The 23674-nt window shown below is 61.5% G+C and overlaps 1 protein-coding gene across 1 annotated transcript in view; it reads right to left on the bottom strand.

Annotated features, from left to right (window-relative positions):
* The window catches only part of SRCIN1 (SRC kinase signaling inhibitor 1), a 51851-nt gene that overhangs the window by 11956 nt on the left and 16221 nt on the right, over nt 1-23674 (bottom strand). Inside the window, exons 3-12 of the mRNA XM_075522703.1 lie at nt 21622-21645; nt 4860-5052; nt 4281-4479; nt 4003-4096; nt 2752-3581; nt 2282-2374; nt 2052-2095; nt 1538-1716; nt 1114-1289; nt 729-859 (exon numbers count right to left, since the gene is read on the bottom strand). Of these exons, the coding sequence (XP_075378818.1) occupies nt 729-859; nt 1114-1289; nt 1538-1716; nt 2052-2095; nt 2282-2374; nt 2752-3581; nt 4003-4096; nt 4281-4479; nt 4860-5052; nt 21622-21645 (1963 nt within the window). The remainder of the gene's footprint in view (nt 1-728; nt 860-1113; nt 1290-1537; nt 1717-2051; nt 2096-2281; nt 2375-2751; nt 3582-4002; nt 4097-4280; nt 4480-4859; nt 5053-21621; nt 21646-23674) is intronic.

The following is a 23674-nucleotide window of genomic DNA, read 5'->3' as shown; positions in this document are numbered from 1 at the left end:
CCTTCGAATCGAGGTGCAGGGCGTCCGTTTGCGAGAGGCGGGACGGGGACAGCGCGGGGACGGGAGGCTCCGGGAGCAGCAAAACGAAGGGCGGCGCGCACGGGGTTGGGCAAGCCTCAAGTTATGGCCTCCAGTTGCGCCAGGGGAGGTTTAGACTGGATATTGGGAAATTTTTCTTCACCGAGAGGGTTATCAAGCATTGGAACAGGCTGCCCAGGGCAGTGGTGGAGTCCCCATCCCTGGAGGGATTTAAAGGACGTTTGGATGAGGTGCTCAGGGACATGGTGTAGTGGTGGGCTTGGCAGTGTTGGGTTTATGGTTGGACTCGATGATCTTAAAGGTCTTTTCCAACCTATATGATTCTGTGATTCTGTGATTCTGTGAAGCGCAAGGTCCCGCGGGACGGGGGCTGGCGGCAGCTCCGAGCAACCGCGAGCTGTTGGGGGGACTCGGGCAAGGTCCGCAGGGCTGACTTGGACAGCTAGCAGAGCAAAGAGGGACCGGCGGCAGGAACGTGGGGCGCAGCCCTCACCCCCGCAGCGGCCCGAAGCCTGCAGGACGCGCGCAACGCCGACGGGCACCGGGGAAACCTGCCCGGGGGGTGCAGGCCAACACGCGCAAACCCAGAGGCGACGGGCAACCCGGAGCGTCCCGCGCGTGAGGATGGAGCGGGGAGATGCAGGCGGGCTCCGCTTGCCGGCCAGCCCCCGACGCGGCCGCCTTCTCACCCTTGAGGTCTGTCAGCGTCTCTCCCAGCTGCTTGAGCACCACCGCCTTCTCCTCCAGCTCCTGCACAGGGATGAGCCGGTGGTTGTGGGCCAAATCCTTTTGGATCTTCTCCACCGACTTCTCCAGGTCACTGTGAGCACAGAGGCAGGGGTGTCACTGCTGCTCCGGGATGCTGGAGAGCCCCAGGGGGTGGCCAGCCTGGCAGGTCCCCGTGTGGCAGAGGGGAGAGGACCCCTCCCCACGCTAGACACGCGGCCAAGGATGTGACCTGGCACCGTGCAGAGCTGCTGATTTACACCCACGGAGGATCTGGCCCGCGGAGGTCAGCATGCAAGGACCCCCTCCCCACCCGCACGCCTAGCCCTGCGGCCCACCCCGCCTCACTTGAGCTGCTGGGTGATCAGCTCCTCCTCGTTGAGGTAGCGGAGCCGCTCCTCTTCCACCAAGCTGCGCTGGCGTTGCAGGGGGTCCTCGTGCTTGCGCATGGTGTCCGTCACCCGCACGCTGATCTCCGTCTCCGTCCGCCGCAGCATCGTCTTCACCGTCTCCTGGTTCTGCAGCTGCGGGGACGAGGAGGGGGGGGGGATTCAGGCTACGCCAGATCCCCCCCCCCCGATGGGGACTGGTGTGGGCGCAGGGCCGGCCGCTTGTAGGGACAGCTCCGAGCTTGGCGCGGAGAGGGATCCCCTCGCGCTCCCACGCCCAGCCCCGTGCAAAGTCACCGGGAAAGGGGGATTTTCCCCGCTCCAGGGCTGGAGCCGCCCCAGTAAAAGCCGGGCAGGGTTGGGGTCTCCCCGCTGGTACCCACCTGCAGCTTCTTGAGCTGCTGCAGCTGGTTGCGGAGGTCGCTGGCATTCTGCTGCAGGTCGTGGAGGTGCAGCTGCATGTGCAAGCGGGTGATGGCAGTGGGCTGCCCCGCCGGCGTGCTGGTGGCGGAGGGCGGCGGGGGCGCAGGCACCGGTGTCCCCATGCCGCTGCGGCTGGTTGCTGCGGGGAGGGCAAGCAGAGGCTGCTGAGGGAAGATACCCCATGCCGGGGGAGGTTGCAGACTCCGCTCCTCCGCTTTTCCGGGAAAGACCTCTCTTTCCCCACCCCGTGCTTCCGTCCGGCGGTGCTGGGTGGTCTACCCACTACCCCCACGCTGGCTCCAGGCAGAGCCCACCCCGGAGCTGCCCCTTAGCGGGACGGGGGGTCCCGCTGGTTGCCAGAACGTGGCGGGGGCTGCAGAGCCCCGGCTCCTGCGCCCACCCTGGGACTCCCAGCAGCCGTGGGCAGAGGGAGGGGGTGCTTCAGGGTGAGGGGCCGGCTCTCCGGTCACTTACATGCTGATGGGGGGGTCCCGCCGTTGGTGGCTTCTGTCTTCTCACTGCAATGAAAGAGAGCGAGCGTGGACCAGGCACCTCCGTCCTCACCGGCTCAGGGGGCTGCGGGGGCACGGCGGGGGCTGCCGTCCCCCCGGGAGGGAGGCGGGAGCCCCCAGCCTCGGCAGCAAACAGCCCGGCTAGAGGCATGCCAGACCCCGGGGTCCCACGCCTGCCCCCCCACTCCTTACCTGGGGGTCTCGGCCTCGGAGCCACGGAGCAGCGCGCTCTGCACCAGTCCCGTCAGGCTGGCGATCTGCTTCTCCATCGCCTCCATCCGCTCCCTGCCACGGGGAAGGGAGAGGGGCCAGGTGAGGAGCTGGCTCCGGCACCGCGGCCGCCTTCACGTTTGTCCTGGCCTCACCGGCACCCACCCACCGGGTCCCGGCAAGTCCCAGGAGGGACATCGGGGAGGTGGCAGCGCTGCCGTCACCAGCTACATCCAGCCCCTTCATTCCCCCTCTCTTCTTGCCTCCGGCTACCCCCAATCGCTCCCCCCAGCCCTGCACAGTTTGGTGCTTCATCACCCATCCTGGCACCTCTGCCGCGGTGGTGACGGGGCGAAGCCTTCCTCCGCTCTTCCTCTACCTTCCCAGCTGCACTGATGGATGGCCACCCAAGCAGCAAAGCTCGTATCTGCGGGAGGGGTTTTCCTTCTCACCTTGTTTCCGTGTCCTTGGCCGGTCCAGGGGAGCCGAACCCTGAGAGTGGGCGATCGCCGGGGCCGGGAAACAGCTCCGGAGGGCCGGAGGAGCTGGGGTTGCGCGGCTTGTTGACGGGGCTCTCCATGAAGACGGAGGAGCAGGAGTCCTTGCGGAAGGACTGACGGACGGGCGAGGAGCGGCTGGGGGGTCCTGAGTAGGGGCTGTGCGGGCTCTGCCCCGGCTGCACGTCCACCAGCCGGCCGTCGGCCATCTTCTGCGGGGAGGAAGGGGGCATGCGGAAACCCAAGCCGGGTCCGTACGTGTCGCTGTAAATGGGTGCGTTGGGCTTGTACAGGCTGTCCTCCAGCTCCGTCTGCAAGGCGGCCGCCGAGTAGGTGCTGAGGGAACGAACGGAGCCCCGCTTGTACAGCCCCCCCGAGTAGCCAAAAGGGTCTCCCATGCCAGCCAGGGACTGGGTGGAAGTGATGCTGAGCCGGCCCTCGTGCACCATGCCGTAGGGATCGGCATACAGCCCCTCGTTCTTCACCAGCACCACGTTCTTCCCGGCCAGGTCCTCATCCGGCTTCACGTCCCGGCGCTCCAGGATGGCGCTGGGGCTGGGCGAGACGCCCTGGGCAGGCGGCAGGTTGGAGAGACGCTCGCCGTGATGGACGGGGCTGCCGGCGTAGGAGGGCGGGCGGCCGCCGCTGTAGGACATGCGGGAGCGGGACGGGGAGGAGGACTGGAGCACCGGCGGAGGGGAGCCGGAGGCGAGGTGGGAAGCTGGGGAGATGTTGTTCAGCCGGCGGGTGGGAGATGACTCCCTGGAGGTGTACACCATCTCCCTCTGCGGAAAGGGACGGGGCGGGGGGGTCAGCACCGCGTCCCTGCGGGCTGGCCCCCCGCCCTTGCTCTGCCTGGCTGGGACCCTGCCTCGCTGCACCCCTCCAAGGAGCGAGAGCTGCAGCTCCTGCGTCTTCACCTGGCCTTGGCGAACGCCAGCTCCCTCATTCCCATCCAGGAGCGGGATGATTTATTCTGATGAATCCCCTAATTATCATGTTTATTACCCTGCTGTCAGGCCCCAAACATCCATTCTCTTAAAGTAACACTTAACAACGCTGGAACCGGGCAAGACAAATCACGGTCATTACTCCTTCCACACACACACGCAATTACCAGTCCCTGTCTCCATCTCTTTACTGGTCCCAGCCCACTGGGTGCACCCACACCGCAGGCTCCCCCTGTGACACCCCCTCCCCCCTTACCCTCAGGTCTCCGTTGGTGATGTGCGAGGCTGGGAAGGAGGCGTAGAGCGGCTCTTTCCGGTAGATTTTAATGATACTTCTGTCCTGGATATCGCTGAAAGGAGAGGCAGAGCCATGAGCATCCCGGACAGGCGGCCACCGAGCCCCCAGCGAGTCCCAGCCACAGGACTGCACCCGCACCCACCCCTCTGCTTTCAGCCCACTAATTTCCTTGCTCGTGATGCCCTTAAAGAAAGGAAAATCAATCTGTGGCGGGTTTCTGAGCCCCCCACCCTCACCGGACATCCTCCAGCTCATAGAAGACATTGCGCGACTCGTCTTTGATGAGGATGGCAGTGTTGGGAGACTTCAGCATCCCCATGGTGAGCTTCTGGGGGAACATGTGGACAATGAGGGCGTGCAGGGTGTCCATGCTGCTGATCTCGTGGGTGATGTGGACGCGCCTCGTCTCATCCCCAAACTGCAGGAAAAGGACCCCTGGAAGCAGAGGGAGCAGAAAGCGGTGAGGTGTGCCCGCACCCCTTCTCCACGCAGCGCCGAAGAGACGCCGAGGCCAGCGATGCAGGTTTGCCCACCCGCTCGGAGGTCCCTGTGCACGCCCAACCGAAGGCTCGGGGACCGCTGTGCCACCCAACCTCCTCCTGGAGCAGCGAGGCCGAAGGCAGCTCATCCCCCTCGGCTACCCCACGCAGCATGCAGTGCCCCCCCGCTCCTCCTGGGGTTATTTGGGCAGATACAAACCAATCCCACACCCTGGCACGCACTGGCATCTGCCCGCGGAGGTAGCCAGAGAGGTTTGGTGGTGGCCAGGCAGGTACACGCTGCCCGTCCCAGGGGATGCCGAGCCCCGAGCGTACCTGGCGATCGCAGCTTCGTCTGGCTGGTGGACCGGGACAAGGGCAAGCTCTGCCGGAACCGGTTCATCCTGTTGAACCCCAAGGGCAGCTCCGCTTCCGACATGGTTTCCAGGGATTCGGCCGAGGCGAAGGAGAGTTTGGCTTGATCGGCCAAGCCAGGCTGGGAGCCCTGGGAGTGCCGGGAGCTCCTCGTCTGGAAGGGGAGAGGGGAGAGGTCAGAGGAGAGCTGCGCTGGGTACCCCAGCCCCGGTCTGCTCCCCTGGACGCAGCGGCGCGCTGCTCCCGCGGTTCCTCCGGAGCCCGGTGCCGGGATGGAGAGCCTTAGGTGAGCTGAGCCGCATCCAGGGATGCCCAGTCCTGGATCCCCGGCTGAGTCAGCACACCGACGTGGTCCAGACGCGGTGCCAGCTCGAAGCCTCCTCCATCTCCTGCTCTAAGCATGTACAACCATTTACCGTCCCCTTGTCTCCCGCAGTTGCTCGCTCACGTTTGCTGCTGCAGGCTGGCAGCGCTCTGCATTTCAAAGCCTCCCGGTGCCGTTCCAGGTGCCTTTGAGTTCCCCCACCAGCAACCCACTCGAAATCAAACCAGCGCTAGCTAGCTGGTGACAGAGCCGGGGCTTGCATGCAAGCACTGGAATAACCTTAGCAATTACAGGAGGTTACACATCCATTACGCCAATGAACCAGCTCCTGGGAAACATAAATGCCCGGCTTATTCTGGAAGCAAAGCAGCGGCAAGGTTTATGGCTGCCTGAGCTGGGGGAAAGTAATGGGTTTGGGTTTATAGCAGTAAAAATTTAATATGCCAGGAGTCCAATTTCACATGGCCGAGCGTATATCCACTGCATAAAAGTTCAGGCTACACACATGGGCTTTCTGTTCACAAACATCTCCAAGCACGCAGCCGGGTCCCCTTGCCACGGTACCCGCTCGGCAGCGCGGCAAACGCCGCCCGTCAATACCCCAAAAGACAAGGCTTGATTTTCCAGACACATGTTTAACGTTGGCACCTCAAACGGAGAGAACAAACAGCTCCTGGGGTGCGGAAAAGGCGGCATCGGAGGGACAACAGCTCTATTTTAAGACCAAAAAGAAAAATCAATATGAAATGATAACAGCCATCATCATCATCATTTAAATTAGACATTAATTGGAAGATTTAATTAATCCTGTGGGGCGGGGTTTTCTAGGACTTGAAATGCTCTCGCTGCAGCTAATTGCTGGAAAATCGACTGCTTGGTTTTGTTGTTGTTGCTTTAGCACAAAGCACGCCGGCAGCACAGATGCTTCAAGTCTTCCATCAAGAAAGGGAAGCAGGGCTGGAGCGAGCCTGGGCCAGAGCCCCCCCCCCAGCACCATCCCCGGGGGGCCGTGGGGGGGCTGCGCAGCAGGGGAGGAAGCTGCAGCGAGCAGGAGGCGATGGAGAGACCCGGTCTCCTCTCCCCCACGTTCACAGCGTGCAGGTCTTCGGGGCGTAGCAGCTGGGGTTTGGGGGCTCCCCGCCCTCGCGCAGCCCTGGGAAACCTGGAGGGCTCGTGGTCCCGCATCTCCGGCTCTCTCGCTCTGGGTTTGCGGTGCTGTCCACATAGCACGGACCCTCGGCCGCAGGGAAGCGCGGGGATGGGGCGAGCAGCGCGTGGCCGGGACGCGACCCACGCCGCCGGCGCTGCGCCTTCACCCGGCTTTGCCCTCCCGGCAGCCCCTTCCCCTCTGCTCCTCTCCCTGCCCCGTGCCAGCGGGGTCTCACACCCCCCCCCCCCCGGCTCCATCCACCCCTCCCCGCTCCCCCCACCCAAACACCCCCCAACCAGAGCCCACATCTGGGCTGGACTTGAAAAGCTGGGGAGCTTTCGCACGAGATGACAGCCGGCCGCTGGCTCACAGCCCCTCCCCAGGACGTGTTTCGTCGGCAGAAAATAACGGTGAGCAAGAATCGCTTTAGCTGAGGGGGGAGCGCTGCCTCCCCCTCCCCAGGGCGCCCCGGGACGGCTGAGACGGCGTTGCCACGTAGCAGCCTTGTTGCTAAGGGCTGCTGCGGTGTGCGTGCCTCCGCGCATCACCCAGCGCACCGCGGCCCCTACAGCCCCTATAGCACAACGCCCCAACGCACCACAGCCCCTATAGCACAACACCCCAATGCACCGTGGTCCCTACAGCCCCTATAGCACAACACCCCAATGCACCACAGCCCCTATAGCACAACACCCCAATGCACCGTGGTCCCTACAGCCCCTATAGCACAACACCCCAACACACCACAGTCCCTACAGCCCCTATAGCACAACACCCCAATGCACCGCAGTCCCTACAGCCCCTATAGCTCAACACCTCAATGCACTGCAGTCCCTACAGCCCCTATAGCACAACACCCCAACACACCATGGCCCCTACAGCCCCTATAGCACAACACCCCAATGCACCACAGCCCCTATAGCACAACACCCCAGCACACCGCGGCCCCTACAGCCCCTATAGCACAACACCCCAATGCACCACAGCCCCTATAGCACAACACCCCAATGCACCGCGGCCCCTACAGCCCCTATAGCACAACGCCCCAACGCACCACAGCCCCTATAGCACAACACCCCAATGCACCGTGGTCCCTACAGCCCCTATAGCACAACACCCCAATGCACCACAGCCCCTATAGCACAACACCCCAATGCACCGTGGTCCCTACAGCCCCTATAGCACAACACCCCAACACACCACAGTCCCTACAGCCCCTATAGCACAACACCCCAATGCACCGCAGTCCCTACAGCCCCTATAGCTCAACACCTCAATGCACTGCAGTCCCTACAGCCCCTATAGCACAACACCCCAACACACCATGGCCCCTACAGCCCCTATAGCACAACACCCCAATGCACCACAGCCCCTATAGCACAACACCCCAGCACACCGCGGCCCCTACAGCCCCTATAGCACAACACCCCAATGCACCACAGCCCCTATAGCACAACACCCCAATGCACCGCGGTCCCTACAGCCCCTATAGCAAAACACGCTAATGCACCGCAATCCTACAGCCCCTGCAGCACAACACCCTAATGCACTGTGGTCCCTACAGCCCCTATAGCACAACACCCCAACGCACCGCAGCCCCTACAGCCCCTATAGCACAACACCCCAATGCACCGCGGTCCCTACAGCCCCTATAGTGCAACACCCCAATGTGCTGCAACCCCTACAGCCCCTATAGCACAACACCCCAACGCACCACAGCCCCTATAGCACAACACCCCAATGCACCGCGGTCCCTCCAGCCCCTATAGCACAACACCCCAATGCACCGCAGCCCCTCCAGCCCCTATAGCACAACACCCCAATGCACCGCAGTCCCTACAGCCCCTATAGCACAACACCCCAATGCACCATAGCCCCTACAGCCCCTATAGCACAACACCCCAACGCACCACAGCCCCTATAGCACAACACCCCAATGCACTGTGGTCCCTACAGCCCCTATAGCACAACACCCCAATGCACCGCGGTCCCTCCAGCCCCTATAGCACAACACCCCAATGCACTGTGGTCCCTACAGCCCCTATAGCACAACCCCCTAATGCACCATGGCCCCTACAGCCCCTATAGCACAACCCCCTAATGCACCGCAGCCCCTACAGCCCCTATAGCACAACACCCCAATGCACTGTGGTCCCTACAGCCCCTATAGCACAACCCCCTAATGCACCGCAGCCCCTACAGCCCCTATAGCACAACACCCCAATGCACTGTGGCCCCTACAGCCCCTATAGCACAACACCCCAATGCACCACAGCCCCTATAGCACAACCCCCTAATGCACCGTGGTCCCTACAGCCCCTATAGCACAACCCCCTAATGCACCGTGGTCCCTACAGCCCCTATAGCACAACACCCTAATGCACCGGGGTCCCTACAGCCCCTATAGCACAACCCCCTAATGCACCGCGGCCCCTACAGCCCCTATAGCACAACACCCCAATGCACTGTGGCCCCTACAGCCCCTATAGCACAACCCCCTAATGCACCATAGCCCCTACAGCCCCTATAGCACAACCCCCTAATGCACCATAGCCCCTACAGCCCCTATAGCACAACCCCCTAATGCACCGTGGTCCCTACAGCCCCTATAGCACAACCCCCTAATGCACCATGGCCCCTACAGCCCCTATAGCACAACCCCCTAATGCACCATAGCCCCTACAGCCCCTATAGCACAACCCCCTAATGCACCATAGCCCCTACAGCCCCTATAGCACAACCCCCTAATGCACCGTGGTCCCTACAGCCCCTATAGCACAACCCCCTAATGCACCGTGGCCCCTACAGCCTGCCGGTGGGGAGAGCTGCGCTGCTCCAGGTGAGCCCGGACCCCTCCTGCCTTCTGCCTCTGCCCGGGGCTGCAGCCGACCTCCAGTAATTAAGCTCATCTGCCCGAGCCAATTATGGCATCAGTCAAAAAAAAAGAAAAAAAAAAGGAAAAAAAGGGCAAGATGGAAATTAATGGAGTTTTAGCCCGGAAGGGACCGTTCTGGCCCGATGCTCAGCACCATGTGCTCAGGGAATGGCTCTCCCGGCCCGAGCAGGCACCCAGCGGCCCCGCAAAGCCCTCGCCGGCACCGGCGCGAGAGCCGCACGCCCCCCTCCCGGCGCCCCTCGCCGCAGGGCACCTCCGCCGGCACGGGACCCTCCGCGGCTGGGCGCGGGACACCCGCGTGCCCCGGGCCGAGGCGGGACGCCGGCAAGCTGGAAAGGACAGACCCTGCGGTGTAACTGGGGACTCCAAGTGTTATGGGGGGGGGGTGTCTCTACCATTTCTTGCCTGCGGCCATTTCGGCCACACCGGCTTTGCCAGGGGGTGCAGCCGCGGGACCCGGGTGCTCACGGAGCCTTGCGGCCGCAGCAGCAGCAGCGGGGAGCCGAGATGCCCGGCAAGGTGGGAGCGCAGCGGCTGCTCCGTCCTTGGCCTCCAGTAGACCGTTAATGAGCCGACTCCTAGGGAATTGTTTTTTATTGCTCTGCCTCGCTAATGACTTATCCTGCTATAAGATAATACGTTAACTGACAACTCAGCCCCCACATATCCTGCCTCCCGCCCCTGCCACCGGCTGGTGCCGACGTGGCACGGCAGCCCCCGGCAGCCCCCGGGGCGGCTCCGCTTCCCCCCCAGCCCCATGCACAGCACTCGCAGCCCTCCCGGCGTAGGCGGGACCTGATCACAGTCACCGAGGCCGCGGCTCACCCCAAGCGTGTCGAGACCTGACGCTTTCATGCCGCTTCCTCCATCACCACGGAGTCTCAGCTCCCCGCTTCGCTGGAGATGCTTTGGGGGTGCCCAATCCTGCCTTGGTGGGTGCCACCCTGGGACGAACAGTGCCTGGGACTTGTCCGTGCCAGCGTCTACGGCGACAGGATGGCTGTCCCCTGCTGTCATGGGGGAATACGTCACCCCGCTGAGCGCTGCCCTGCTGTCCATCCAGAGGAGGGGAAGACGGGGGGCTGCAGGCGCTGCCCCGGTCCGGGGGCACGCAAGACTCCGGCTCCCTGGGCGCTGGCTGGGGCCCGTGGGCTGAGCTTTCAGTCCGATGCAGGATGAAAATAAACATCAAACCCTCACCACCGTCTCCGGACGGGAAAAATTATTCTCTGTCTGGCCCAGACCCTATCACACACCGCAGCCGAGGAAGAGATATCAAAGGCTGCAGCAGTCGAGTCCTGAGCACACAATAATGATCCTAACACCCTCCTGCTTCGGGAGCATCTTCCAGCCCCGAGGCCGCACCTTCCCACCCGCCTGCTGTGCAGCCTCCCCCCGGCCAGACCGTGGCGAGGGTCGACGCTGGCACCCACACGCCCACCCAGGGCACTGCCCTGCACGCTGCCGGCTGCGGCCACGCAGGATCCCACCCCAAGCAGCTCCCAGCTGGGGAAGGCTCTAGGGGTGCAGGATAAATCACAGCTGCTGCAGCAGGGAGGTGACCAAAACCCAGCCTGGACCCCCAGCCCGGGAGCAAAGGCATTTCGCCCCCTGCTTCTCAGTTTTGCCCCCTCAGGGGCCGTTTTGCCCGAGCCCAGACCCCCACACAAAGGGCTCCGTCTCCCGCAGCTTCAGAAGAGCCCAACGTCCCCTGTGGGCACCGAGATCTTTCCCCGCAGCACCTGAAACCCACCCGCAGCGGCAGCAAGGGGCCGGAGGGGAGGGGACGCAGCTCTCCCGCTTGCTGTCCCCGTGCCGCAGCGATGCCGTGCTGGGAGATGACCCATTTCTTGCTGAACCAGCGTCGCAGCACAGGGTTAATACGGCGCCGGGCTGACGTCCGCCACGGCAGCGTGTGCTGGAGCACGGCGGGGCTGGCTCAGCCCCCGGCTCAGGGGCAGCAGCAGCATCCCCCCCCCCGAGCCCGGGGTCCCGGTGCCTGCCCCGCACCACGGCTGGGAGCGTGGGAAGCAGCGGGTTCATGGGCAGAGCACGAAGGGAAGGCAAAGGAGCGCAGCTGCCCCAAAGCAAAACAAAAGTCGCCCAAGGCCGCGGGGCAGCGGTTCGGGAGCTCCGGCCCCAGTCGGCACCGTGGGTGGGAAAGGTGTCGAGCAGCTCGCTTTCGGGAGGAGGGCGGCTGGGGTGATGGGTACCGAGGTCATGGCCATTGCAGCCTGCCCGGGGGAAGAAACCCGCTTGCTATCTGCCAGGGAGCGCTTTAAAGCCCCCAGGAGCCTCCGGCGTGCTAGCACAGAGGAAATCGCGCCGGTACAGAAGCATCAGCAAAGCCTTTCCGCCCTGGGAGTGCACCTTGGGTGCTATTTTGGTGATTCTCCCAGCGAAAACCCACTCGCAAAGCACTCGGCTCCCCCCAGGCCCCTCCTGGGGGGGGAAACCCCCCCCACGCCGGCGGGGACGGGAGCATCCCCAGCCCCTCCACACCGCCCTGGGAGTCTTATATAAAAGAGGTGGGATGGGGAACAGGGGGAGACTTGGGGGCTTTTGTCTTTTATCTCCCCAGAGCTAAAAAAAGATACAATTAAGTGATTCTTTTAGCTCCTAAAACTCCCAACAATCCCTTTACTGTCAGCGCAGAAGCAGCTTCATTATATCTGCCTGGCTAGATAAGGACGCTCCTCTCCTCCTTCTCCCCCCTCCCTCCTTCTTGTCCCCATCCCTCCCTCCCTTCTTGCACACCCCTCTCCCCTCTCCGATATTACCCTCCCCAGCTTTGCAGGCTGAATGCTCAGGGCTGGAGGGAGGGAGGGAGGGAGGGAAGGAGCCGAGGTGCCAGCGGTGTTTGGGGGACCCGGGCGAGGAGCGGGGCTGTCCCTCTGGACCCGGCATTTATCCCACGGGAGCAGGGACAAGCAGCGGAGCCGCTCGGTCTCGATGGAGAGCAGAGATGGCAGCAGGGAAGAGAGGGAGAGTTTAGGAGAGGAGCGGAGGGACCAGGGGCGCAGAGGAGGGTGGCAGAAGGAGTTTGGAGGGAGCGGAGCTGGGAGAGCTGGGGCAGAGGAGCAGCCCTGGACCTCTCGCAGGGCCCTTAAAAGAAGACAGGAGAAAAAAGAAAAAAAAAAAAAAGAAAAAAAGTGTGGGGAAAGGATCCTGCCCCGGGACAGAGCAGGGCGTTCTGCAGCTATTCCCATGCAAAACTCAAAGCTACCGGAGCTGGTCGCGGTCATGAATATTTCCACTCACTTGCTAAGACAGGCAGCAAGCCTGACCCGCACAGGGACCCTCAGAGACGGAGCAGAGGGTTTGTCACAGCGGAGGCAATCGAGCCTCCGCCAGCAGCGCGCTCCTACCCGCGCCGGGCTCCGAGGGCGGTGTCGGACTCGACCTGAGAAGAAATCAGCCATTTCGGGCCCGTTCCTGCCTGACCCCTCTGTACATCACACACGCCAGCACTCAGCAACCTGCAGCGCTTGGGGGTGTTTCAGCCACGGTAAGAAGATTATTTGCAACAAGGAGACCGGGCAGTAGAAGGGGGGTCCCCGAGCATCCTGCCGAGCCGTGCACAGGCCTCCTCGTCCCTCGACCCAGCACCCAGCCCAGCGCAGCCTGTCCTGGCAGAGAGGCCAGCCCCTTTTCCCCCCAAAAAAACAGCCGGGACAGCCAGACCGCAGCCCACAAGCACCGATACAGACCTGTACTCGCAGCTGGGATGGATAAGCCCTCGCCGTGTTAATGTCACAGGCAGTGCCGGGCTCCGAGCTCAGCCTCTCCCCAGGACCCCATCGTCACCGGGCAAAGCAGCCCAGGCTGCGGTGGGCAGCCGCTGCGGGGCTGGGTCCGGCAGCAGCCCCCGGACCCCCCCAGCTCACGTTCCATCCTGCCGCGTTGGCAGGGACGACGCACCGGAGCGCGCTTGGGCCGGCCGGGCATCGCCCTCGCAGGGGTGGACGGAGCCCTGCAAAGGTCCCGGGCAGCCGCGCCGCTCTGCCACCTTCCCAGCTCCCCCGTTTGCAGCTCCTCTGCCGCGCCGCATGATGGGGATAAAGGCGAGGGCCCCCTAAAATCCACTCCGGCCAGCTTGGGAAACAGCTGGCGTGGGGCTGGCAAGCCCAGCCCTGGGCAAAGCAACGCAACCGGTTATTTACCGAGTACATAAACCCCCGGCTCCAGCCCCTGGTTGGACACTGATCTGGATTAATTCTTCATAATCCCCCTCTCATCATTTAATCCAGCATCTGACACCCATCTGGTGATGTGCTGAGCTCTTGGAGCTCAGCACCCCGATGGTCCGGGCCGTGCTGGGGATGAGGAGACCCCACCAGCCTCCGGCTGCGACGCTGGGAGCGGGGAAGGATGTTTCGGCATCGCTGCTGCGCGGATGCTCGAGCCGTCGCCGAGCTGCGCTGGGAGTCACCCCGGGCTCTTGCTGGGGGACCAGGGTGAGCCGCTGCACCTTTCTGTGCCATCTCCTGGCACAGCATCCCTCGGAGCCGGCGCCGGGAAGAGCCATGGCAGAGGGTAACGGGACCCCTGACGTGGGGTCCGGCCTGATGCTTCTTGAACCCTTGCTCTCCATCGCTCTTCTCCATCCCTGCCTGCCTCCCTACCTACGACAAAAAGAAAATCTATTAAAAAATAATAAAAATACCTATTTCTCTCAGGCATTACTTGCATCCCTACCCCTGCCTGCCCGCACATCCCCTCACGCTGGTGCTCGAGGCCTCTTGCCCTGAATTCCCAGACTTTGGCTCACTGGAGCTAGAAGGGACCATCCCCCCGGGCAGCGCGGGGACCGTGACGCCGCAGCGTCCCCTCCACAGGGCAGGGCCAGCGTGCCGGCAGCTGGACGGGACAGTCAATATTTCCAAGCCAGAGCTGAAGGGGAGCATCTCTGAAAGCCTGGCCCAGCCCGCTGCTCCCAGCCCGCGCCATTCCCTGGGTAAACGGATCTCAGAAACAAAGGCATGGGGAAAAAACAGCGGACACGGTCCCTTCGCCCTCCCCACACCTGGAAAAGCCTTTCCATGGACATTGCAGGTGTAACCCCCATCCCCAAACACACAGGCTCAGTGCTGCTTCACCGGGCTGCTCCGGGACAGAGCCGAGCCTCCTCCATCCCATCCTTTAGGAAAATGTGTCTGCGCTAGGGGAGCTCGACGGGGAAAGGCTCTGCGGAGCGGGGAGATGCCCTCAACGCCCAGAGGAAGGGGCTGGGGACCCTGTCCCCGCTGGGACCCCACCTGGGCAAGCAGCCCCTTAGGGTGTGCAGGGGAGTGGGGCCGGAGCCTTGGCCGCTCGTCTCTGCGCTGCCGGCGAGGGTCAGCAGCGAATAAAGCTGTTAGCCAAGCTGGGAGAAAAACAACATCTGTCCCTCCTGCAGCTCTGCTTCTGTCAACATTTCCGAGGAAAATTTTAATTGAAATTTGAAACTTTCCGTTTGAAGCGGCTCTGAGAGCTGTTAAAGAAACAGAGGCAGGGGAGGGAGGGAAGGATTTTCAGATACCTGTCCTGCAATGTTCCCCCCCCCCCCATTTCTCTACCGCGTTTCTCTGTTGTGACCCCACCATAACATCACTGGGGGGTTTCAGCCAGGCCAGCCTGGTCCCACGTGTTTGCTTGGGGGTAACTCAGCCCAGGTCTCAGCAAAGCGGTACCCTCCGAGGTGCTGGGATGAGAGCCCACCACCTTGGTCCCCTCCCGGGCCCCAGTAATGGCTGGAGGGGCTCCGGCGGGACAGGGGCTGTGCGTTAGTGCCCCGGGGCGTGGGACAGCAGAGCTTTGCAAAAATGAACTCCGGTTGGCGTCTGGAAAACTCCTTTGAGACTCCCCAGCCTGCCCAGCTCTCACCATCAGGAGCCTGGTCACCACCCAACGCGGCGCTGACCCCTCTGCAAACGAACCCGATGCCAGCGCATCACAAACCCCTCCATTCATTCATCCATTCCTAACGAACTCCGCTCATCCTTAATTATTGATGCTCCCAGAGAGCGAGCCAGCAAAGAGCTGCCGACTGTTTTGTAAGAGGAGCAGAGCCCAGGTAACGGGACGCTTCCCCAGCTGACAGCTCCTCACCTCGAGTCTGACTGCAAATCCCTCCTGGGGAGCAGCCCCGACCAGACCGCAGCATCCCCGACCGGGATGCGGCATCCCCAGCACCCGGGCATCACCTTATCGCCGCTCTCCCAGCCCAGGCATCGCCTCTCGAGTTTCAAACCATTTTCAGACGGGGCAGCCCAGCTGCCCCAGTGCTGCAGGCGCAGGGCTGGGTGCCACCTTCCTCCCGCACGTCCCAGCTCAGGAGCTCGATCCCAGCGAGCAGGGGGCCGAGAGGATGCAACTGAACCCCCCTGCGTCCTTGTGCAGCGTTTCACACCAGCTCCACCGGCCAGGAGCGCTGAACTCGGCAAAGCCTCCGTGCAGGGAGGGACTTCCAGCAGCCCAGCTCCTGCTCCCCGAGACGGAGGAGCCAGGCGATGCCCAGCTGGGAAGAAAAGGAGGAAAAACTGGAGGTAACCGGGGCTGCAGCAGCAAAGGTGGAAGAATTGAGAGGCCCAGGGTGCTCTGAGCATCATACGAAGAGATATACTACGAGTCCCCCCCATCCAAGGGGGCTGTGGCCTCGCCATGCCCCTCCACCGGCCCCCACCCCTCGCACCCCGCCTGGGTCTCGCCGCCAAATTAAAAGTGTACCGCTCACGTCAGCAATAATTCATCCAACGTCTAATGCTCAACATTTTGTCAGGATTATCCCGATTAACTCGGAATTAATCCTGATCTCAATGTTAACAGGATTAGCGTTAAAATCGGATTAGTTTTTTAAACCGGACCCCTTGACTAAAGAAAAGGGCCTTCCCCACCAGATGTGCACAGCCTGCTACCGGCAGCCAGATGTGAGCGGGAGCCAGGCAGGAGCTCGCTACCCTGCGATGGGGCCCAGGCAGGGGTGAAACGGGGTACCCCTACAGCAAACATCGCCGTGACACCAGCATCCGTCACGCCTGCCCTGCAAAGCCCGGGAGCTGCCTGGCCCTCCGAAGGTGATGAGCCGGAGCCCGGCACTCGGATGTCGTGTTTCCAAGCAGAAAACACCCTTTTGCCCTCGGACATGGCCCAGCCGGCTCCGTGGGGGACATGGGTGGCTGCTTGCCCCCTCTCTGCATTTTTTTCCCCTTCCTGCTGGCACCAACAGCCTCCCGCCTTCGCCTGCCTGATGAATATTTAAAAGCCTGGATCCTCTGCAGCCTCATGAATATTGACGGCTGCTGGTTGCCCGCCACGGTGACGGTCCCTCTCGGTCCCTCTCCGGGCACGGGCAGCAGGGTCGGCAGCGGCGGGGTCGGCAGCGGCACCTGCCTGGCAGAAGGGATCGGCGTGCCTGCGCAGGAGAAGGCAGCTCCAAGGGCTGTCCCCGCCGCACTGCACCATGAGTCCAGCCATGCTGAGGACTCTGTGTTCAGTCCCCAAAACGCTCGCTTTCTCCCCAAAAACGCAGGGATGGAGCCGTCTCACCGCTAGCAGTGGGGCAGCAGAAGGTCCTGGCACCCAGGGCAGGGCTGGAGCTGGGACCACCCACGGGTGAGGGGACATGCCGTGCCCACTCATCCTCATCTCCCGGTGCTGGGTGCGACCTCGGCTCCCGCAGGGAGGGTAATCAGTAACCTCCCAGCGAAGGCAGCCGGGCTTTGCTCCTGGAGTTGTTTTCCCCATGCCTTGACCGCGCACGTCCAGCCTGGCATCCGTGGGGAGAAGAGCATCCCTGCCATGAGACCCCGGAGAAATGGGCAGGGAGGGGTCCAGAAATAGGCCTGATTCAGCACGTCCCCTGAGGCTGAGGCAGCCCCCGGGGATGGAGTATGGAGGGGTATGTGGCAGGAGACGCTTTTGGGGGTGAGGGTGCCAGTCCTGCCTCCATCCCTGCCACCTGGACCCCGCGGGGACGTTCACCCCAGCCATCCCCTTCCTCGCTGGGGCTGAGCGGCGGCCGCGTTCAATCCCTGCTCTCTGGTGACGCCGCCTTGTGTGACAGCATCTTCCAAAAATAAGCAAATTACTGCATCCTTCAGGGACGCTGGCGGATGGGAAGCAAAGCCAAGGGTGAGAAAGCAGCAGAAAGGGGATGGGGGGGAGAAGGGACAAGCCCTGGCTGGGGATCGCAGGGCTGCAGCCACCGAGGGAGGGGAGCCGCTACGGGCTGCAAACCAGCGGGGACACTGGGGTTAGCAGCATTAGTGACAGGGACTTCACAGTGACAGGTGACAAGGCTCAGCTCTTTGGCATCCGAGGCATGATTTGCTTTAACAGCGGCATACAGGGAGGCCGGGCTCTGGTTAACATGTGCGGGAGCCTCTTGGGAAAAAGGCTTGAAAGTGCAAAAAAAAAAAACCAACAAAACCAAACCCAACTTCAGCAGCAAAAGCCGTAGGTAAACAGAGCCCCAAATCTGGGACGCCGGCCCAGACGCTGCTGCAGGTCATGCTGATGCCTCTCCCCCCTGGTTACTCTCCGGCAAGTCCCCTAGTCCCACCGTGCCTCAGTTTCCCCATTCCGACACTCAGGATGCTACTCGCATCCCTGCTGCGCTAATAAATAGTGACAACACCCAGGAGCAACAGAGACCCGAGCACCGGAGAGCAGCACCCGCGGACAGGTCAGAAAACCAGCAAGTGCCCCAAAAGCAGAGAGCAAGGAGGAGCTGGGAGCAGGCGCTCGGCAGCTGCTCTCCCCTCCCGGGTACACCCCGATGCTCTCCTCCTGCGAGCAATAAAATATTACGCGGTAAATGCCGGTCCCCGAGGAGCGTGGCAGACGCCAAGGCCACCGGGAGGGCGCGGGGAGGAGGGCTGGTGCAGGAGCGGCAGGATTACGGGAGCTGAGCCTGCCTGGTATTTGCTCGTCTCCTGCAAGTAAATACTGCTGCCTGCCTATAATATCGGCTCGGCAAACACCTCGGGTCCCCGGCTTGCCGGTGAGATGGAAATGGCTTCCTGCTAACGAGACAAGGCGTTCCCGGGAAGCTCGGTGCCCTGGCCTTGCCGGAGGAAGCGGAGCCACACCGAGCAAAGCACCGGCTGCTGCTGGAGCAGGAGCCGTGCAGTTACAGCACAAAGCGGGTTGACGCAGCCCCGGCCGCTTGTTTTTAAGACAAAAGTGTCCTGTCCCCCCCTGCTTTCTCCTTTCCACATCCTAGTCATTTTTTTCCCCACGAGCTTTTGCTTCAGTCCCTTTGATCTTCTTTTAAAGTCCTGGCACTAAAGGAGCTCACGCGAGGCTCTGCCTTCGGTTCTTCCCATTCCTCCTCCAGGCCACCAGTGACAGCGAGGAGCCAGCCCACCCCCTGCACTAGCACCGCGGGAGCCCCCAGCCCTCCGTCCTGCCGTGCCGCTCTCCACGGCAGAGCCCCCTCCCCGCTGCGCCCCTGGGGAGGGATTTGCCCCCCAGCCAGATCCAGTGACGGGGTCCCTGGAGCCCCTGAGCCCTGCAAACCACGGGGCTGAGATGCTCCTGCCCTGGAGAGGCTGACACCCGGCACGTGGCTTTGAGTCACCCCAAAATGGCAGGGGTGGTGGCTGCGAGCCGGGATGCGGTTTAGGTGATGGAAAGGCGGGGGGGCACCAGGCTGGCCCGGCCAAGGGACTCGGGCATCTGCCTGGGGACTCGGGGACCGGCCGCAGCGTGACAACGGCTACAGAGCGGCTGGATCAAGGGCTCCGTGTGAGCACGCAGCCCGACCCAGCTGGCGGGAAGGGACATTTGTGAGCCGAGCGGGGCCGGCTCGATCTAGAATCGAGTGCAGAAATCCCAGGGATGCGCTGGGGCAGGAGGATGGAGCTGGGCAGAGGGCAGCACCAGGACCTGCAGACACGAGGGGATGCAGAGGATGAAACAGCTGGGGACAGCGTAACCTCCTGGACCCGCTTCCGCAATGACGGCACCGCCACCGACATACGAGAGCATCTGCTCACCTCCAGCACCGAGACCAACCAACACAGCAATGCAGGGCCCCCCTTCCCCCAAAGCCCAGGCCTGGAGAGCCCCAAATCGCAGCCAGCACCCGCCGTTGCCTGTCCCCAGGTCGATGGGGGACGCCAGGGCAGGAGGAGAGCAGGTCCTGCCCTGGGCACCCGTCAGCAGCAGCAGCACGTGGCGTCCCTGGGAATTTGGCACAGCCCTTCCCCACCATCCGATCCCCTCCATCCCCCATCAGCTGGGGCTCTGGCTGCAGCCCCCCGCTTTGGGCGAGGGACGGAGAAGGGCCGGGCTCTGCACCCGCAGCAGCTGGACACAGACAGGGAACCTAAAGGGTCATGAAAGTTTTATTTTGGGGAGAGCGCGGGGCGGGGGGGAAGGCAGCGTTCCCAGCTGAAGGCCAAGCCTGCAGCTACAGAAGACCCCAGGGGACGCAGGTGGCTGCGGTGGCCTCAAGGAAGCCCCCGGCACCTGCTTGCCAGGATCAGCGTCCCCGCAGGGCTCTGCGGTGACAAGCCAGCCCCAGCTGCCCCCGGCTCATGCCCCACTTGGTAGCGGGGTCAGGCAGCTGGGGGCCTCCCTCGGCCGGGAAGCGGAGGGCGATTTAACCCGTAACGCATTTCCACAGCAGACAGAGCCAGGGAAGATGCTCCGCTTGCAATGCAAAGTACTTGCAGGCTCGGGTGGAAAAAAATATGTCGTTCTAGAAAACGCCCCCTCTGTGGCTGCAAACGCCCAGCCGCTGCTGAGAAGAACCCCTCTGGGGTGGGTGGACCCCTAAAGTTCACCCCCATTTTATTTCTTACTCACAAAAAAAAAAAAAAAAAAAAAAAAAGAGAGGCTTTTGTGCCTTCCCCCCCCAGTCGCAGGAATGTCCCCGAGAGCACGTGGCTGAAACCGGCCGGTGAGAACTCAGACAGCTGAATATTCCGGGAGCCGCTGCTCGCACACGTTTTACGCTGCAAGTACTTCAAGAATGAAAACTCGGAACAAGTGCACATATTATGCATTTTACGACTCCTCCGCTCTCCGCTGCCAACCAAGGAAAGCGCCTGTTTTTTCCACAGGAAGAGCAAACCCACCGGGGACAACACGCCAAGGTCATCCAGCAACACGCCTGACCTTGAAGTGTTGCCACCGCATCCCTGGGCGAGGAGGAGGGAGGAAGGGGAGTTGCGATGACATGCGTACTTCACCCTGCCAGACAATAGGGCAACTGTTTGCGAGGTGCTGGCAGGAATCACCAGGCAGGCACAGACCCTCACCGCTGCCAGGAGGCTCCCGTCAGGGTCCCCTTTGCGTAGCCTGCAAGAGGTGGGTTTAGGCACAAAGATCCCAGTGCAATAAAGCAAACGCTAACGCTTTCTCCGTTCCGCCGCTCCGGCGGCGGCCTCCTGATGAACAGGCTGGTGGTACCCTAACACCCAAGCGACAGAGCAGAGGATGGAGACAGAGATGCGATGGCCAACGCAGGACAGAGCTGCCCCTTCCCCTCCCGCAGGGCTCAGCACCACCAGCCGAACAACTAACTTTGCCGTCTGGTCTAGAGGTCCCTCGACACGCCAAACACGAGCTGGTCTCTGGGGTCCGGCACGACATTTGGGTTGGAAAGCCCGTTCCTCCTCCCTCTCCGCCAACCCCACCTCCGGCAAGGTGCAGGCACAGCCCGAGTTTAGGGAGCAGCACACCAGCACCCCACGTCCCGAGACCCCCGAGCTCGCCTCCTGCCCATCGGCAGGGGATCGGTCTGGGCTCTCCGGGGAACGAGGGGCTCGGGAGAGGGAGATGAGGAGCCCGAAGGGGAAAGCGGTGCTGGTCAAGCGCAGATAAATGACGGACACACCGTGCGACGGGAAGCACGGCAGGTCCCGGCGATCAGCAGGGCCACCAACGGAAGGGACAGGCTCTGCTCGGCAGCTCTCCGCCGAGGAGGAGGCTGGAAATCAGAGCAACCCTTGTATCTCTGCCTGGGAGCAGGCACCTGGATGGAGCTCCGCAGGGGGATTTCCGAACCCGTCTGGAACAGGCTCTTTTCTCTCCTTTTCCTGGAATTAAGGTCTCTGCTGCAATGAAATAACTCTAAAGCAGCAGGATTTCCACTATGGGACCATAGTAGTCTAAATGAGGGCAGGACACAGATTCATCCCTCTCAGAGAAAGGGTTTGCATCTGCACAACAACTCGACCCAAAAGCGTAAGATCCTTCTCACAAGCTTAAACTGCTGCTGAGCTGAGAACAAACTACTTTGGCATAGGAATCCTCAACAAAAAACCCAAGCTCCCACCCTCTGACACAGACACAGAGATGAGGCAAGGGTGGAAAAGTGCATGCATTTCAAACAGAAGCATGAAAAATCAGAAATACTGACCTTAAAGCTCCAGTAGTTGGGTTGCTAACAAAAAATAAAACAACAAAACAAAAGAAAACAAAAAATACCATTAAGATTCTGGTTTGACTTTTGTTTTCCTTTTGAGAATTGTTGACTTTAAACTGCGACATTAAACCTGCTCTCGTTTCTGCTTAAAGTCCCCTCCCAACGGGTTGCTTTAAGTTTCATGCTGCTAAGGGCTGGCAAAGGGGAAGCAGGATCATGCAAGCAGGCAGGGACGGCAACGGGTATTGAATGCAGGCTGGGGTGCAAGGCAACTGAAGCAGAGCAAAGGGGGGCACAGGGTGGCAGCCCAGTATCACTACTGGAGTCACCGGTATGCCCACACCGTCCCAGCACGTGCTGGTCAGGCTGCTGCCCTGGGAGTCGGTGCTGGAAGCCAGAATAATTTTTCATTTTTAAAGGGATCTTCCAATCCCCCCTCTTTGTCCCCGCTGCCTCCCTCTGCCGCTTCTTCGCAGCCTTTCCACCGGTGTCAAGCCAATGTGCTACAGCGAATGACAGGAGCTGGCATCGCTTACAGCCCAGCAAGCCGGAGAGCTTGGGAGCTTTCTTCTCCCAAGCCACCCACTGATAATCACCGGTAGGAGATTGCACCGCAAGTCCCAAGGACGCTCGGAGCTGCGGCTCACTGCAACACCCACCCTCGGGCAGCGGAGCGGCGCGTGGGGTAGAGGCTTTAGAGACTCGGGCCCCCCTCCCAGGGCAGCAGTGGGCTCGCGCAGGCAGGACAGGGCTGCAGGAGCCCAGCAAGTCCTCCGAGGACAACGCGGGGACCGAGAGCACACGGGGGCCGAGCATCCCCAGCACCCCGCGCCGCCGGACGGGGACGGGCGAGCTCCCCGCTGCTGCGGGCGAAGCGAAGCGCTCCAGAGCGGGGCACGGCGCTCGGCACAGCAGCATCGCGAGCAGCTTCGTCCTGCCCCGGGGCTCGTCCCCCAACGCCCGCGCAGCCCAGCCGGGCAGCAGCCCCCCGGCTCCAGCGGCACCCTGAGCCGGCGTCTGGGGAGGCAACGTACCCAGCAGCAGGGAAGTTCGACCTGGTGACAAGAAGGGAGATCCACCTTGCTGGAAGGGGAAGCATTTTGATATCACCAAGACCCGCAGCTGACGGGTGGGGTGGGAGAAATGGGTGCAGAGCAGCTTTTGTCCCAACGGTCTTTTTATTGGGATCAAAGTTCTTGGCTGCTCTTTTCTCCCCTTTCACACCCACCTCTCGCCTTGCCTTTTTTTTTTTTTTTTTTTTTTTTTTTACAGCATTTATTTCCCCAGCACAATCATCGTGGCTGCAAACCTAGTTTGTTACTTAGAGGATGATGATATTATTATTATTATTATTATTATTATCATTACTATTATCTTAAATAGTAAGCAAGCTCCTGCACAAGCTCCCAGTCCCCATCAGTCCCTGCAATGCCCGGTGGCTGCCAAGGAGTCTCCTATCACAGTGCCCTGGGAGCAGAGAAAGAAGTTGCAATAACGTCAGACCATCACGGAGTATTTATCCAAGGACTTTAACAACCCACTAGCAGCTTTGCTGCTGGGATATTAACCCTTCTGCTGACAAGGTGGAGGTCTAGTCTATGTGTATAAACACAAATTCACTTGTTAGGCTCATCTCAAGCATCAGCAGGATGCTCTTATTCCCATTCAAGGTGCAGCGCACATTAATATTCCAGAAGACATCAGTAGACCCAGACCAAGTTCTGCCTCAACCAAACCAAAACTGTTTCAAAAGTGATTTAAGTCAAACAAGCACGGTGTTTTCATGCAGAGAAGCCTCAAGGCACAAAGGTCTTTTCCAAGGGCACACCGTGACTCAGAAGCAAAACCCGAAATAGAAGTCCAGAGCCATGATTACCAGGCACTATTAGATAACAACCAGCAGGATCCAAGCCTATCCTGGGCACGTAAAGCTTTTCCAAAACACCGGGAGCTTGAAAGCGAGAAACTGCCTCAGATTTCGGTACTAAATGAAGGCATCCATCGTATCTAGCAATTAACACGCCAGCTGCACCCGCAGCTCTTTGCA

This window comes from Mycteria americana, chromosome 22 (assembly GCF_035582795.1).
Source record: "Mycteria americana isolate JAX WOST 10 ecotype Jacksonville Zoo and Gardens chromosome 22, USCA_MyAme_1.0, whole genome shotgun sequence".
Lineage (NCBI taxonomy): Eukaryota > Metazoa > Chordata > Aves > Ciconiiformes > Ciconiidae > Mycteria > Mycteria americana.
Note: the sequence above shows the minus strand (reverse complement) of the source record. Positions and strands in the feature narration are given on the sequence as shown.